Source organism: Sorex araneus, chromosome X (genome assembly GCF_027595985.1).
Source record: "Sorex araneus isolate mSorAra2 chromosome X, mSorAra2.pri, whole genome shotgun sequence".
In the NCBI taxonomy this organism is placed as follows: domain Eukaryota; kingdom Metazoa; phylum Chordata; class Mammalia; order Eulipotyphla; family Soricidae; genus Sorex; species Sorex araneus.
Window position 1 is genome coordinate 161,871,510 of NC_073313.1, and position 13,092 is coordinate 161,884,601.

Here is a 13,092-nt window from a genome sequence, read left to right on the forward strand (position 1 = left end):
AACAAACGTGCCACTCGTTAAGGGAGCAAACTGCAATGCATGTCAGTGATGGGGGAGGCTGGGGGAGGCATGGTTGGCGCCTTATGTTGCTTTGAAAATATTGAATAGTGACCTTGAAAATATTGGTCCAGGGCTAGGCAGTGGGGAAGTCATTTGCCTTGCAATGGCCGACCCGGGTTCGATCCCCGGCATCCCACAGGGTCCCGTGAGCCCTGCCAGAAGTGATTCCTGAGTGCAGAGACAGGAGTTAGCCCTGAGCATCACTGGTTGTGACCCAAAAAGCAAAAAAAAAAAAGAAACTATTGGGTTTGGAGAGATAGTACAGGGGTTAAGACACTTACCCTGCATGCAGCTGACCCCAGTTTTTATCCCTGAGCACTGTCAGGAATGACCCCAGAGCACATAGCCAGGAGTACCTCTTGAGCACTGCTACATGGGGCTTAGAACCAGATGAAATAGTAATAGGTATGTGCGCCCTGGAACCAAAAGAAAAATTTGACAATAAGTGTGTAAGTTCACTGTATCACTGTAGCCCTCTCATCCCGTTGCTCATCAATTTGCTCGAGTGGGCACCAGTAACGTCTCCATTGTGAGACTTGTTGTGACTGTTTTTGGCATATTGAATACGCCACGGATTCCTCCGCCCCTCTCAGAGAGTCTGGCAAGCTACTGAGAGTATCTCGCTCACATCACAGAGCCTGGCAAGTATGTAAGTTAAAAAAAGAAAAAAAAAAACTAGGGGCTGGAGCAATAGTACAGCGGGGAGGGCGTTTGCCTTGCACGAGGCTGACCTGGGTTCGATTCCCAGCATCCCATAGGGTCCCCTGAGCACTGCCAGGAGTAATTCCTGAGTGCAGAGCCAGGAGTGACCCCTGAGCATCGCCGGGTATGACCCAAAAAGCAAAAAAAAAAAAAAGAATAACCAACTGTCGCCCTGTGCTGTTGAAACCACGAGCGGGCTCAGAATCCCCCTTTTTTTTATTCCCTGGTACTTAGCGCTTGGAAAACACGTGCCGTAATCTGTTTAAACTGAGCTCCTGATGTATCTGCTGGTCGCTCAATTCTCAGAGCCTTCGTGCGACATAGCTGTTAAAAAAAAAAAAAAAAAACAGACTGATTCTTCTCAATCATCACCAGATCTGTCACCCGTCAGAGACGCTTTGGTACTTTCTTTGACCTCAAATTTGCCGTGTCACACAGTTGAAGGGACAGCCGGCAAAGTTTGCATCAGCTTCTTAGTGTTGAAACGATTTTTGAGAGGTTTTTTTTTCCCCCTCTCCAAGAAACATAAACCCACCTCTTAAGGGAAGCTAGCAAGCAAAGTGAAAAGTTTCAAGGCGGTATCCAAATATTCCCAGATTCTCGTCCGTAAGACTTTTGGAAGCGTCTTGACATAAGCATCACCTTAGTTTTTTTTTTTTTATTTACAAGAAGCTGGTCTGTCAGCAAGATTGACGGCTGTTGCCTGCGTGCCTGGGCTTTGAATTACATCCATATGTCAGACTTCGGCCTCTCGTCCGGGCTGGGGGGTTGAGAAAGGACACTTTTACGTAGCGGTCGGGCTAACGGGTGATTTTTGTTCCATTGCTTTTGTTCTCTTTTTTTTTGTTTTTTTTTGTTGTTGTTGTTTTTTGGGTCACACCTGGCGATGCACAGGGGTTACTCCTGGCTCATGCACTCAGGAATTACTCCTGGCGGTGCTCAGGGGACCCTATGGGATGCTGGGAATCGAACCCGGGTCACCCGTGTGCAAGGCAAAGGCCCTCCCTGCCGTCCTGTCGCTGTGGCCCCAAGACTTTTTAAAGGGGAAATTAAGGGCTGGAGCGATAGCACAGTGGGTAGGGCGTTTGCCTTGCACGCGGCCGATCCGGGTTCGATTCCCAGCATCCCATAGGGTCCCCTGAGCACTGCCAGGAGTGATTCCTGAGTGCAGAGCCAGGAGTAACCCCTGTGCATTACCAGGTGTGACCCAAAAAGCAAAAAAATAATAATAATAAAATAAAAATAAAGGGTAAATTAAATAAATATATATTTTTTGCTTTTTGGGTCCCACCCGGCGATGCTCAGGGGTTCCTCCTGGCTCTGCACTGAGGAATTACCCCTGGCGGTGCTCAGGGGACCCTATGGGATGCTGGGAATCGAACCCGGTTGGCCGCGTGCAAGGCATTTGCCCGCCCCGCTGTGCTATCGCTCCAGCCCCCCCTTTTGTTCTCTTAGGCGGTTTGTACCTACCTGCCTCGAAGGTTCTGCTCGGTGTTGAAATGACATGACTCAAGGCTGTTTTTTGTCCCCTAACGGGACACCAGGCATTCTCGTCTGTGCACGAACCCTTCAGAATTTTGTCCCGGGCTGTCACTTTTGCAACATGTTTTAGCTTTTCAGTCCCTGCTAGAATTTTCCAGAAGTTCACTGCCCTCTGCACCCACTACCCGCAGGGCACCCCCGCCCTGCCCTCCAACGCCAGCTTTGGACCCCCTGGCATGTATCCCCGACCTCCCCCCCCCCCTAGTCTGAGCTGATTGGGAAGTTCAGCCCTGGCTCTGGGAAGGTCACCCTCGCAGCCTGAGGAATCCAAACGGTTTTAAGTATCGTGGCGTTTAGTTTCAGGCGAAATTCGCTCTGACAAGGGGCTGGCAGGCCAATAGGAAAAAGAAATATTTGTGCTCGGAGAAGTGCCTGTGTGTAGAGACCAAGAATGGGACCGCGGGCTGGAAGTGATTTCGGTCTAAAAAAAACAAATCATTAAGAGCGAGCAGAGGGGTAAAACACACAGTTCATATTTTAAAGGGGCTCGGAATGAACCGGCAACGGGGGTTAGGATCACACACTAATTAGCGTGCCGTGCGCGCCTTAACTCGCTCCGTTCCGGCCAGGAACACGCCGGCGAGCCGTCCCCGAGACAGGCAGTGACAGGGTTTCCTCTGCGCTTTAAATCTTGGGCCCCGTTCTCACGGGTGCACGCCCCCCGAAAAACCAAGGTATTATGACAGATTATATAAATGTTGAGCCAGTAACAGACAAACAGTTACTCCAAGGAGGTGCTAATGACTCGCTTTATTGACCTAAGGGTTACTCCAGCAGCCAGGCTGAGTTCCCTTCACGTTTGGTGGCGCAGAATGGGGCGTCACAGAAAGGCCGCCTCCAGGAAGCCCTCCCGGCTTGCTGAAGTGACGAGGTGGCAGCTGCTCATTACCCAGGTGGCTGGGCAGGGCCTGAGGCAGCTCAGGGTTGAGTCAAAACTCATGAGCACACCTGACAGCCCCCATCCTACATTTATTTCCCCCCACCTCCCATTAATTGCTACAAATAAGGAAAAAAAAAATTCCTTCTCCTGTCTTTAGTTATTCCTTAGAAGTCTGCGTTTTCCTCAGGCTGGTTTGAGCCGCCGGAATACAGGGTTCGAGGCATCCCCTCTGGAATTGTGCAGGAGATAAGAAGAAAATGAAACAGGAGTCGCTTTGGATGGGGGGGAGGGGCGGGGGTTGGCAGTATCGAAGGGAGAGAATTGAATTCACGGTCAAGTTCCTAAGGAACCGGAAGTTGGACCAGCAAACGTGATAAGAGCTCGTGAAGAGTGGGTGATACAGGCGTGACAGATGCCCCCCAAGAACTAGTTAAAAGGAAAAGCTCCGTGAGACTTTTTGTTTTATTTATTTGTGACTTTGGGGGTCACACCTGGCGATGCTCAGGAGTTCCTCCTGGCTCTGCACTCAGGAATCACTCCTGGCGGTGCTCGGGGGACCCTATGGGATACCGGGGATCGAACCGGGGTCGGCCGTGTGCAAGGCAAACGCCCTCCCTGCCGTCCTGTCGCTGTGGCCCCAAGACTTTTTAAAGGGGAAATTAAGGGCTGGAGCGATAGCACAGCGGGGAGGGCGTTTGCCTTGCACGCGGCCGACCCGGGTTCGAATCCCAGCATCCCATAGGGTCCCCTGAGCACCGCCAGGAGTAATTCCTGAGTGCAGAGCCAGGAGGAACCCCTGTGCATCGCCGGGTGGGACCCAAAAAGCAATATATATATATATATATATATATATATATATATATATAATTTCCCCTTTATTTTTTTTTGCTTTTTGGGACCCAAAAAGCAATATATATATATATATATATATATATATATATATATATATATATATATAATTTCCCCTTTATTTTTTTTTGCTTTTTGGGTCCCACCCGGCGATGCACAGGGGTTCCTCCTGGCTCTGCACTCAGGAATTACTCCTGGCGGTGCTCAGGGGACCCTATGGGATGCTGGGATTCGAACCCGGGTCGGCCGCGTGCAAGGCAAACGCCCTCCCCGCTGTGCTATCGCTCCAGCCCCAAGGGAAGTTAAAATTTTTTAAATCAATGTGCGAATGATTATCAACTGTACCATCTTCACAGAGAAGACAAAATCTTTCAAATAGCTTCTGCAGAGGGGCTAGACAACAGACGAAGGTGTGTGATGAGACGGGTAGGTACAATATAGTGAGCTGGCATTCCTTCACCATTTGGAATAAATCAGTGATTATCCTGCAACTGGTTCTTCCATCATTAACACAAATTAGTTTCTTTAGCCAAAGCCTCTCAGAATAGTAACTAAATTGAAAGGTGCGATTTCCCTCCCGTGGAACAAGCAGATGTCTTTAAAAAAGATTTTTTTTCTAAATAAATTCCAGATGATTAAACAGGCATCCTTAAATTCTTCATTCAGCTCATCATTTGTCCTTAATTTGGGGGGGAAATACTACTTCGTTTTATTCCACTGAAAAGAGCCTTGAAGTTTCCTGATCAAGCCTTAGCTTGATCATAAAATGCAAAACTGGCCCACGGGTGTCTCAGAGATGGAGTCGAAGAAAGCCGAAAGCACACTCGAAATACATCGGCGAGACTCGTGAAAAGATTGCTTGATTGTGCTATTTTTCCTCGAGTACAGAGGCCCGAGTGCAAAGGAAGGCTTTAAGCAAAATAAAATATGAACTTTACTGGGGCTGGAGCGGTTGCACAGCGGGGAAGGCGTTTGCCTTGCACACGGCCGACCCGGGTTCGATTCCCAGCATCCCATAGGGTCCCCTGAGCACCACCACGGGTAATTCCTGAGTGCAGAGCCGGGATTGACCCCTGTGCATCGCCAGCTGTGACCCAAAAAGCCAATATATATATATATATATATATGTGTGTGTGTGTGTGTGTGTGTACTTTACTAATTCCGAATTTACAGAGACTCTTGGCGGATTCAGCAAAACGCTTCGACATGATCCTATCAGCCGGTATTTAACACGCGTGCAAATTGCATTTCGACCATGTCCAATTAGAATCTGAAAATCTTAATTGCTTTAATTCATAAAGGCCCCCCCCCACTCCCCAATCTTTGCATGTCATCGACAGATTCCTAGTTAGTCTTTTGTGGCTGCGTTTTGGGGTTTGGTGGGTTTTGGGGTGTGGTTTTTTTTTTTTTTTGCTTTTTGGGGGCCACACAGATGAGGTACCCAGGCTCGAACCCGGGTCGGCCGCATGCAGGGCTAGCGTCCTCCCCGCTGTCCTGTCATTCTGGTCTTTGCTATTTCGCCTTAACTAAAGCGTTTCGCATTGAGAAGATAAAACATTCATTACCTGGGCGGAGCAGCCACGGGAACCCCATTCTGGAAGTGTTGCAACAGCCTGAGAAATTGGGTGGAAGATGCGAAAACCAGCTCAAAAGGAGGACAAGCCCGCCCCCGGGTGGTCATTCTGTGAAGCACAAGCCCATCAGCTCTGGGTCTCTTAAGTCCAAATTGGTCTTGATAGGACCTCACTCTGTCTGCGCTTCTCTTGCTAGCATAGATCAGAACTTCAGGGGGGCAGAGGGGTAGTCCTGCAGTGAGGGCCCCTGCCTTTCATACGGCTGGCCCAGGTTCAATTCCCGGCATCCCTGAGCACAGAACAACCCCATGCACCGCTGGGTGTGGCCCAAAATTAAAATAATAATGCCCAAAAGTAGAGAGAAAGAGAGTATGGGGGAAATTGTCTGCTATAGAGGCAGGGGGAGGGTTCGGGACGTGGGGGATGGGGGGATACTGGGGACACTGGTGGTGGGAAATGTGCACTGGTGGAGGGATGGGGGCTCGATCATTGTATGATGGAAACTCAAATACGAAAGCTTTGTAAATGCAGCTCACGGTGATTCTGTTTAAAAAATAATAATTATGAGGAAAAAATTAGCACACAAGGTTCAACCTTTAACAATATGGTAGTAAATATTTTATACAAGGGCTTAAAGGCTCCAGGGTGAGATACAGCCATCTTCATACACTTTCCTCAAAGGGTACATTTTTTTGGATCATTTTTAGCGGATGATTGATAAAAGGGCTGGAGCGATAGCACAGTAGTAGGGCATTCGCCTTTCACGCAGCTGACCCGTGTTCGATTCCTCCGCCCCTCTCGGAGAGCCCGGCAAGCTACCGAGAGTATCGAGCCCGCATGGCAGAGCCTGGCAAGCTACCCGTGGTGTATTGGATATGCCAAAAACAGTAACAACAAGTCTCTCAATGAGAGACGTTACTGGTGCCCGCTCAAACAAATCGATGAGCAACGGGATGACAGTGACAGTGACAGATTGATTAAAAAAAAATACAAAATAGGTTATTTAGGACCTGCTTTGGGGACAGGTTTGGGGGACGGTGATGAGAAAATGTGAAATAATTGTGGTGGGAAGATGTCACGGTGGTGGGATGGGTGGTGGGATGTTGAATGTAATAAATGATTGTGCACAACTTTATAAAAAGAGAAGTAATAAAGTAAAAAAATTAAATAATAATTTAAGGGGTAAGGGAGGGTCCAAGTGGCAAAGTTCACGCTTAGCCTGTTCGATCCTTGGCACTCCACAGCCCCAAGGCACTGCCAAGAATTGCCCCCAAGATCTTGGTCTCTTGAAAAACTGAGTTTCAATGCCGGGGTGGGGGGAGGGGAGGAATCACTTCTTCCCAAATATCCCAGCACTTGTGAATCCATCTGCAGTCTGAGTTCGGGAGTCTGGACAGAATCTCAGATTTAAGGATTAGGGGTGAGATTTAGCGTGGGCCAGGGGGTGAGAGAGCCCCACGGAGGCTGGGTTGATTATTGCTGAGGATCCATCTAGCCTGTGTGTGTGTGTGTGTGTGTGTGTGTGTGTGTGTGTAAGAGAGAGGGGGAGGGAGACAGGGAGAAAGAGAGAGGAAGAGAGGGAGAAGAAAGGGAGAGAGAGAGGGAGATGGAGGAAGAAGGAGATAGAGAGAGAAAGGGAGAAGGAGAAAGAGGGAAATGGAGAGAGAGAGGGAGGGAGGGAAAGAAGGAGGAAGAGAGACAGGGAGAGAGAGGGGGAGAGAGGGAGAAAGAGAGGAAAAGAGGGGAAAGAAAGGGAGAGGGAGGGAGAGAGAGGGAGAGAGGGAGAATGAGATGGAGGAAGGAGATGGAGCGAGAGTGGGAGAGAGAAAGGGAGGAGAAAGAGGTAAATGGAGAGAGGGGGAGGGAGGAAAGAAGGAGGGAGAGAGGGAGGGAGAGAGGGAGAAAGAGAAAGAAGAAGAGAGGGGGAAGAAAGGGAGAGGGAGGGAGAGAGGGATAGAGGGAGAAGGAGATGGAGGAAGAAGGAGATGGAGTGAGAGTGGGAGAGAGAAAGGGAGAAGGAGAAAGGGAAATAGAGAGAGGAAGGGAGGGAAAGAAGGAGGGAGAGAGAGGGAGAAAGAGAAAGAGAGGAAGAGAAGGGGGAAGAAAGGAAGAGGGAGGGAGAGGGATAGAGCGAGAGCGGGAGAAAGGAAGGAGAAAGAGGGAAATGGAGAGAGGGAGGGAGAGGGAGAAAGAGGGAGAGAGAGAGGGAGGGAGAGAGAGGGGGGAGAGGGAGAGGGAGAGGGAGAGAGAGAGGGCGCTCCTGGCTTGCACTCATCCCGGAGCCCCCACTAACCGTCCCTGCCCGGCAGCAGAGACTGTCCTCGCCTGTCCCCCCAGTAATGCTGGTTACTTTCCGCTCACGCAGCACCTTCCAGCCCAGGATTCCCAAGTGCTTTGCCACTGTGCGCTAATTCCCCTCACCACCCCCGCCCAGGTAGGTGGTGGTCTCCCCTGTGGCCAGGAGCATTCCCCCCCCCCCCGCCCCCGCTGCATGTGAATGTCACGTCATGTCGCGTTTGCTGCCTCTTCTGAGTGGCGTCCTGGGGGCCACGGCCAGGACCGTCCACACCGCAGGGAGCCCACCCCTGCGGGCTGAACCGACTGGGAAGCGTTTGTCTCCCGTGGAATCTAACGTTGAGAGACTTTAAAGAGAGCATCAGGGGCCGGAGCGATAGCACAGCGGGGAGGGCGTTGGCCTGGCAGGCGGCCGACCCGGGTTTGATTCCCAGCATCCCATAAGGTCCCCTGAGCACCGCCAGGAGTGATTCCTGAGTGCAGAGCCAGGAATCAGCCCTGAGCATCACCGGTGGGACCCAAAAAAGCAAAATAATGATGATAATAATAAAGAGCATCACCCTGAGCTGATGTCACTTTCAGCAGATGCTGGAAATTGTAAGATGGGAGGGGCAGGGGAGAAAAGGCATTTAAAGCCCCCCGAATGCATCGTGGTTGCTGGGTCATCGAGAGCTGTTTGTCTGAGGGTGTTTTTCAGCCTTAGCAACTCCACGGCGAAAAATCTCAACAGCCAAACTTCTCCACTAATTCCAAGTGGGTCTGTGTATTTTGGTTCATAGACACTGATTATTGGTTTTTGGGTTTTTTGCTTTGTTTTGTTTTGTTTTGTTTTGAGACATCTTCAAAGCTACCTCTAGAATAATACATCTAGGGGCTGGAGTGATAGCCCAGCAGGGAGGGTGTTTGCCTTGCACGCGGCTGACCTGGTTCAATTCCTGGCATCCCATAGGGTCGCCCGAGCACTACCAGGAGTAATTCCTGAGTGCAGAGCCAGAAATAACCCCTGTGCATCGCCAGATGTGACACAAGAAGAGAAAAAAAAAAAGAATACATCTAGCCTACAGAAAATGCAATCTTGCCATGAGATTCTTACCACTTCAGAATTCAGGTTAAAACTATTCTTAACCAGCTTTCAGAAAATTGAGAAGAGTTTTTGTTCGAGATGGGACATGAGGCAGTTAGGCCCTGGTCCTTCCAGAAATGCTCTTTCCCTATGAATATGGCCTGTGTGTGTGCTGTGATGCTTTTCATTGGGTCGTTAGTTCTGTCCCACAATACACACAAACACACGTCATTTACAACCTTAACACTCTAATTTCTCCTTTAGAATGGTGGAAGGGGGGCTGGAGTGATAGCACAGCGGGAAGGACGTTTGCCCTGCACGCGGCCGACCCGGATTCAATTCCCAGCATCCCATAGGGTCCCCTGAGCACCACCAGGAGTAATTCCTGAGTGCAGAGCCAGGAGTAACCCCTGAGCATCGCCGGGTGTGACCCAAAAACCAAAAAAAAAAATGGTGGAAAGAAGTTTGTGCCCATCTGCATATGTTTTTCGAGATTTTACTGGTAAAGGGAAAAGGAAAAGTCTCTTTCCATCGCTTGTCTTTACAAATGCTTTTGTCTTTTGTGCGCATTTTTTTCCCTAAGCTTCTATCCACGCATTGTAGCCCATCCCCTCTGGCTGGAAACAGGTTCGGCTGCATGAGCAGTGCATGTGCAAAGGGCGGACGCTGCCGTGGCCACCGTGAGAGCAAACGCCTCATCACTCTGCTGAGGACCGGGTCACTCTCTGGTGTTGAGACTGTGCTTTGGGGAACAGATTCTCTTCGAAATCTTATTTGTTGATGAAGTTTTTTTTAAGGAATAAAATTGTGTCTTGGGCTTCTCGGCTCTTTGGGCCCAAATTTCTGCAGAAGAAGTTGAACTGAAATCTATCATCCCCTCCGATCACTCAAAATTTGTATGTTTTATGGGATCCAGAGCGATGGCACAGCGGGGAGGGCATTGGCCTTGCTCACAGCCAACCCGGGTTCGATCCCCGGCATCCCCTAGAGTCCCCCCGAGCACCGCCAGGAGTGATCCCTGAGCACTGAGCCAGGAGTCAGCCCTGAGCATCGCCGGGTGTGGCCCCCCAAACTGGAAAGTCGTGTCTGTTGGGCATAATTAACTCAGAGATGGAACGAAGGTTCCTAGCAGGCACCGACACCAGGCCTGGGCCGGGTAGGGGTCCAGCCCGCTTCCTGACCTCATGCGTTGTAGACGGAGGGAGTCCGGCTTGGCTAATGAACTCTCTTTTCTCTCCCTAGCCTCGGAGTGGACGGCTTCGGCTCGCTGGGCCGCCCAGCCACCGCCTACGGCTTCCGGCCCGATGAATCCTTCTACTTCGGCTTCGGGCCCCGATGAAGCCCTTCCCTGACCCCTGACCCCTGCCACCGTCCCCTCCCCCCGATGCATGTCACCCCCTCCACGCCGCGTGGGCCCGTGTCTCGCTCTTCCTTCCACGGCGTCAGCTGCAGGCAAGCGCCCGCCCCTCCCGGCCCGCTGGAGTCCCCACACCGTCCCCTGAGGCCCCCCGAGGTACCCCGTGTCCGCCGAGAAACAAACTCTCTAGGATGTCCACGCGACTTGATTTCATTCCCATTAAAAAAGCAGAAAAACACGGACCAGCAGCGAGCATCCTTCCTGCGTCCCCGAATGTCACGGGTCCCTGCCTTCTTGCCCCCCTGCATGCTCCAGGGTCCAGCCCCCACCCCCACCCCCCCCAGCGGTGCTCAGCTCTCCTAGAGGGACCATAGCAGGTGCCAGGAATTGAACCTTGGCCCGGGGTACCAGGCAAGCGCCCTCCCCCTGCACCATCTCTCGGGGCCGCATCCCCCAGAGCAGGTGCCCTAAAGGATGGCTGAGTGGGATCATTTCAGCAAATCGGTTTCGTGTCCGTCAGCTGCTTCGTGTGGGAAAAAAATCTAAAGCTGTGACGCTTCTCCCAGCACCCAAGGGGTTGCATGATTCCTAGAAGCCATAATGTGGGAAAGTTCCTTTGTAACCTAGCACCAGCACCTCTTCTTCACCGAGAGGCTCATTTCCCCGTTATTCACTTTATTCCAGTGGGGACAGGGAGGCGGGAAGCCCCTGTTCGGGGAACACCCATTCGTGGTGCAACAGTGAACGTTTATGAGGGGGTGGGGGACCAAATGCTTTTCCTCGTGGGGGTGCACAAGGGAAATGAAGTCAAACGCTAAGACCAGACGCAATTCTTTGAACACCTGCTAAAGGCATGCAGAGAGGCAACCCAGCGTCAGCGTTTGGACTCAGACCTTGCTCCATTACTGATTTGGCTTCAACAGCACAGCGGGGAGGGCGTTTGCCTTGCATGCGGCCGACCCAGGTTCGATTCCTCCGCCCCTCTCGGAGAGCCTGGCAAGCTCCCGAGAGGATCCCGTCCGCACGGCAGAGCCTGGCAAGCTCCCCATGGCGTCTTCGAGATGCCAAACACAGTCACAACAAGTCTCATCACGGAGACGTGACTGGTCTCGAGCAAATCGATGAACGGGATGGCAGTGTGATCCTTAAGCAGAGAGTCGGGAACCTGGGGAGACCCGGGGAAAGGCTGTGATGGATCCGAGAAGCCACGTGCATAAAAATCCACCCCGCGTGGCCTGCCTCTGGCTAGCACATGCCTCGGAATTCGCCGTGGAACAATCTCGCTTCGTGATTTGTCTTCATTTCCAACTGCCGCCTTCCCTGGCCCTTCCCGCTGACGTCCTTGCAACCACCCGGGAGGAATCTCACACACTCCCGGGTGTGGTTCTCGCAGGGGCCTTCCTCAGCGCGCCCCCCTGCACCCCCCCCCCCCCGTGTGGTCCAGGCACCAGGCTGGGACTCCCTTAGCTGTGCGGGGAAAACAGAGACAGAAGCTGCCAAGTTCAGACTCATGAGGGCTCTGCTCTGCGCAACCAGAGACCAACCCTAGCGCCAAGCCCGCATGCTGCTTTCAAACGGAGAGATGGGTCTGAGAGACGGCGCCTCCAGGCAGCCCACCCTGCTTTCACCATGCGTGTCACCGCAGGCAGCAACCCCTAAGCACCTGGGGTCGGGGTGGGGGGGGTGTTTGGCCTGCACAAATGAGGGTGGGGGGCAGTGTCTGGGTGGGCGGCTGGGTTTTGTGGGTCCAGGACTTCAGTTGATGCAGGGGTGAGTCTCCCACTCCCCCCGCCACCCACGGAGGAAGCCTAGGTGTCAAGTTCCAGAGACAAACAGAGACAAACATGAGGCAGCTGGATCCCTACCCAGCTGATTCTCGTGCTGGCTGATGGGAGGAAGGGAGGGAAGGGGGGATGGGAGAGGCAACACCTCAAGCCAGCCAGGTGAGGGGATGGCTAGAATACAGGTGTGTCCGCCCCCCCAAGGCTGCAAAATCCCGTCCACAGCCTGCCCTGAAGATTCTGGACCCCCCCGAGGCTGAGGTAGGTGGTCCGCGTGTGTGGAAGCGAACTGAGCTCGAGACAAACCACCAGGCAGTGAAACAGCTGGTTCAAAAAAATAATTTACAGACTTAAAAACAAAACAAAACTGTGGTCTTAGTAGTTCTTGCTTGGGGGCCATACTCAGGGATGCTCAGAGCCGACTCCAGGCTCTGCACTCAGGAATCACTCCTGGCGGGGCTTCTGGGCCCATATGGGGGTGGCCGGGGATCGAACCCGGGTCTGCAAGATGCAGGGCAAACGCCCTCCCCTCTCCACCCTCTCTCTCCAGCCCCGGCCCAAATTTTAGTAGTTTCTAGGTGAGTGCGGGCTTAAGGGCTTACAGGACATTCTCAGGGGGCTGTCCGGGCTGAAATTGAATATAAAGCAAGCGTCATCGAATCTGGATGGACTTTTTTTTTTTTTTTTTTGCTTTTTGGGTCACACCTGGCAATGCACAGGGGTTACTCCTGGCTCTGCACTCAGGAATTAACCCCTGGCGGTGCTCAGGGGACCCTATGGGATGCTGGGAATTGAACCCGGGTTGGCCGCGTGCAAGGCAAACGCCCTACCCTCTGTGCTATCGCTCCAGCCCTGGACTTTTTCTTTTTTTAATTGCTTTTGTTATTGTTTTTTCCTTTTTGATTTTGGGTTTGGGGTGTGTTTTTCCCCCCCCCCCCCCTCCGCAGTTTTTAACGTGCCTACCAGTAAATTCAAAATTAGAATCAAAG

The 13,092-nt window shown here is 51.9% G+C and overlaps 1 protein-coding gene across 1 annotated transcript in view; it reads left to right on the forward strand.

Moving 5' to 3' along the window:
* Positions 1 to 10,564, forward strand: part of KIFAP3 (kinesin associated protein 3) — a 101,217-nt gene extending 90,653 nt beyond the window's left edge. The window contains 1 exon segment of the mRNA XM_055121488.1: positions 10,208 to 10,564. Within this exon segment, the coding sequence (XP_054977463.1) occupies positions 10,208 to 10,304 (97 nt within the window). The 3' untranslated portion in view covers positions 10,305 to 10,564.
* Positions 10,565 to 13,092: the final 2,528 nt, after the last annotated feature.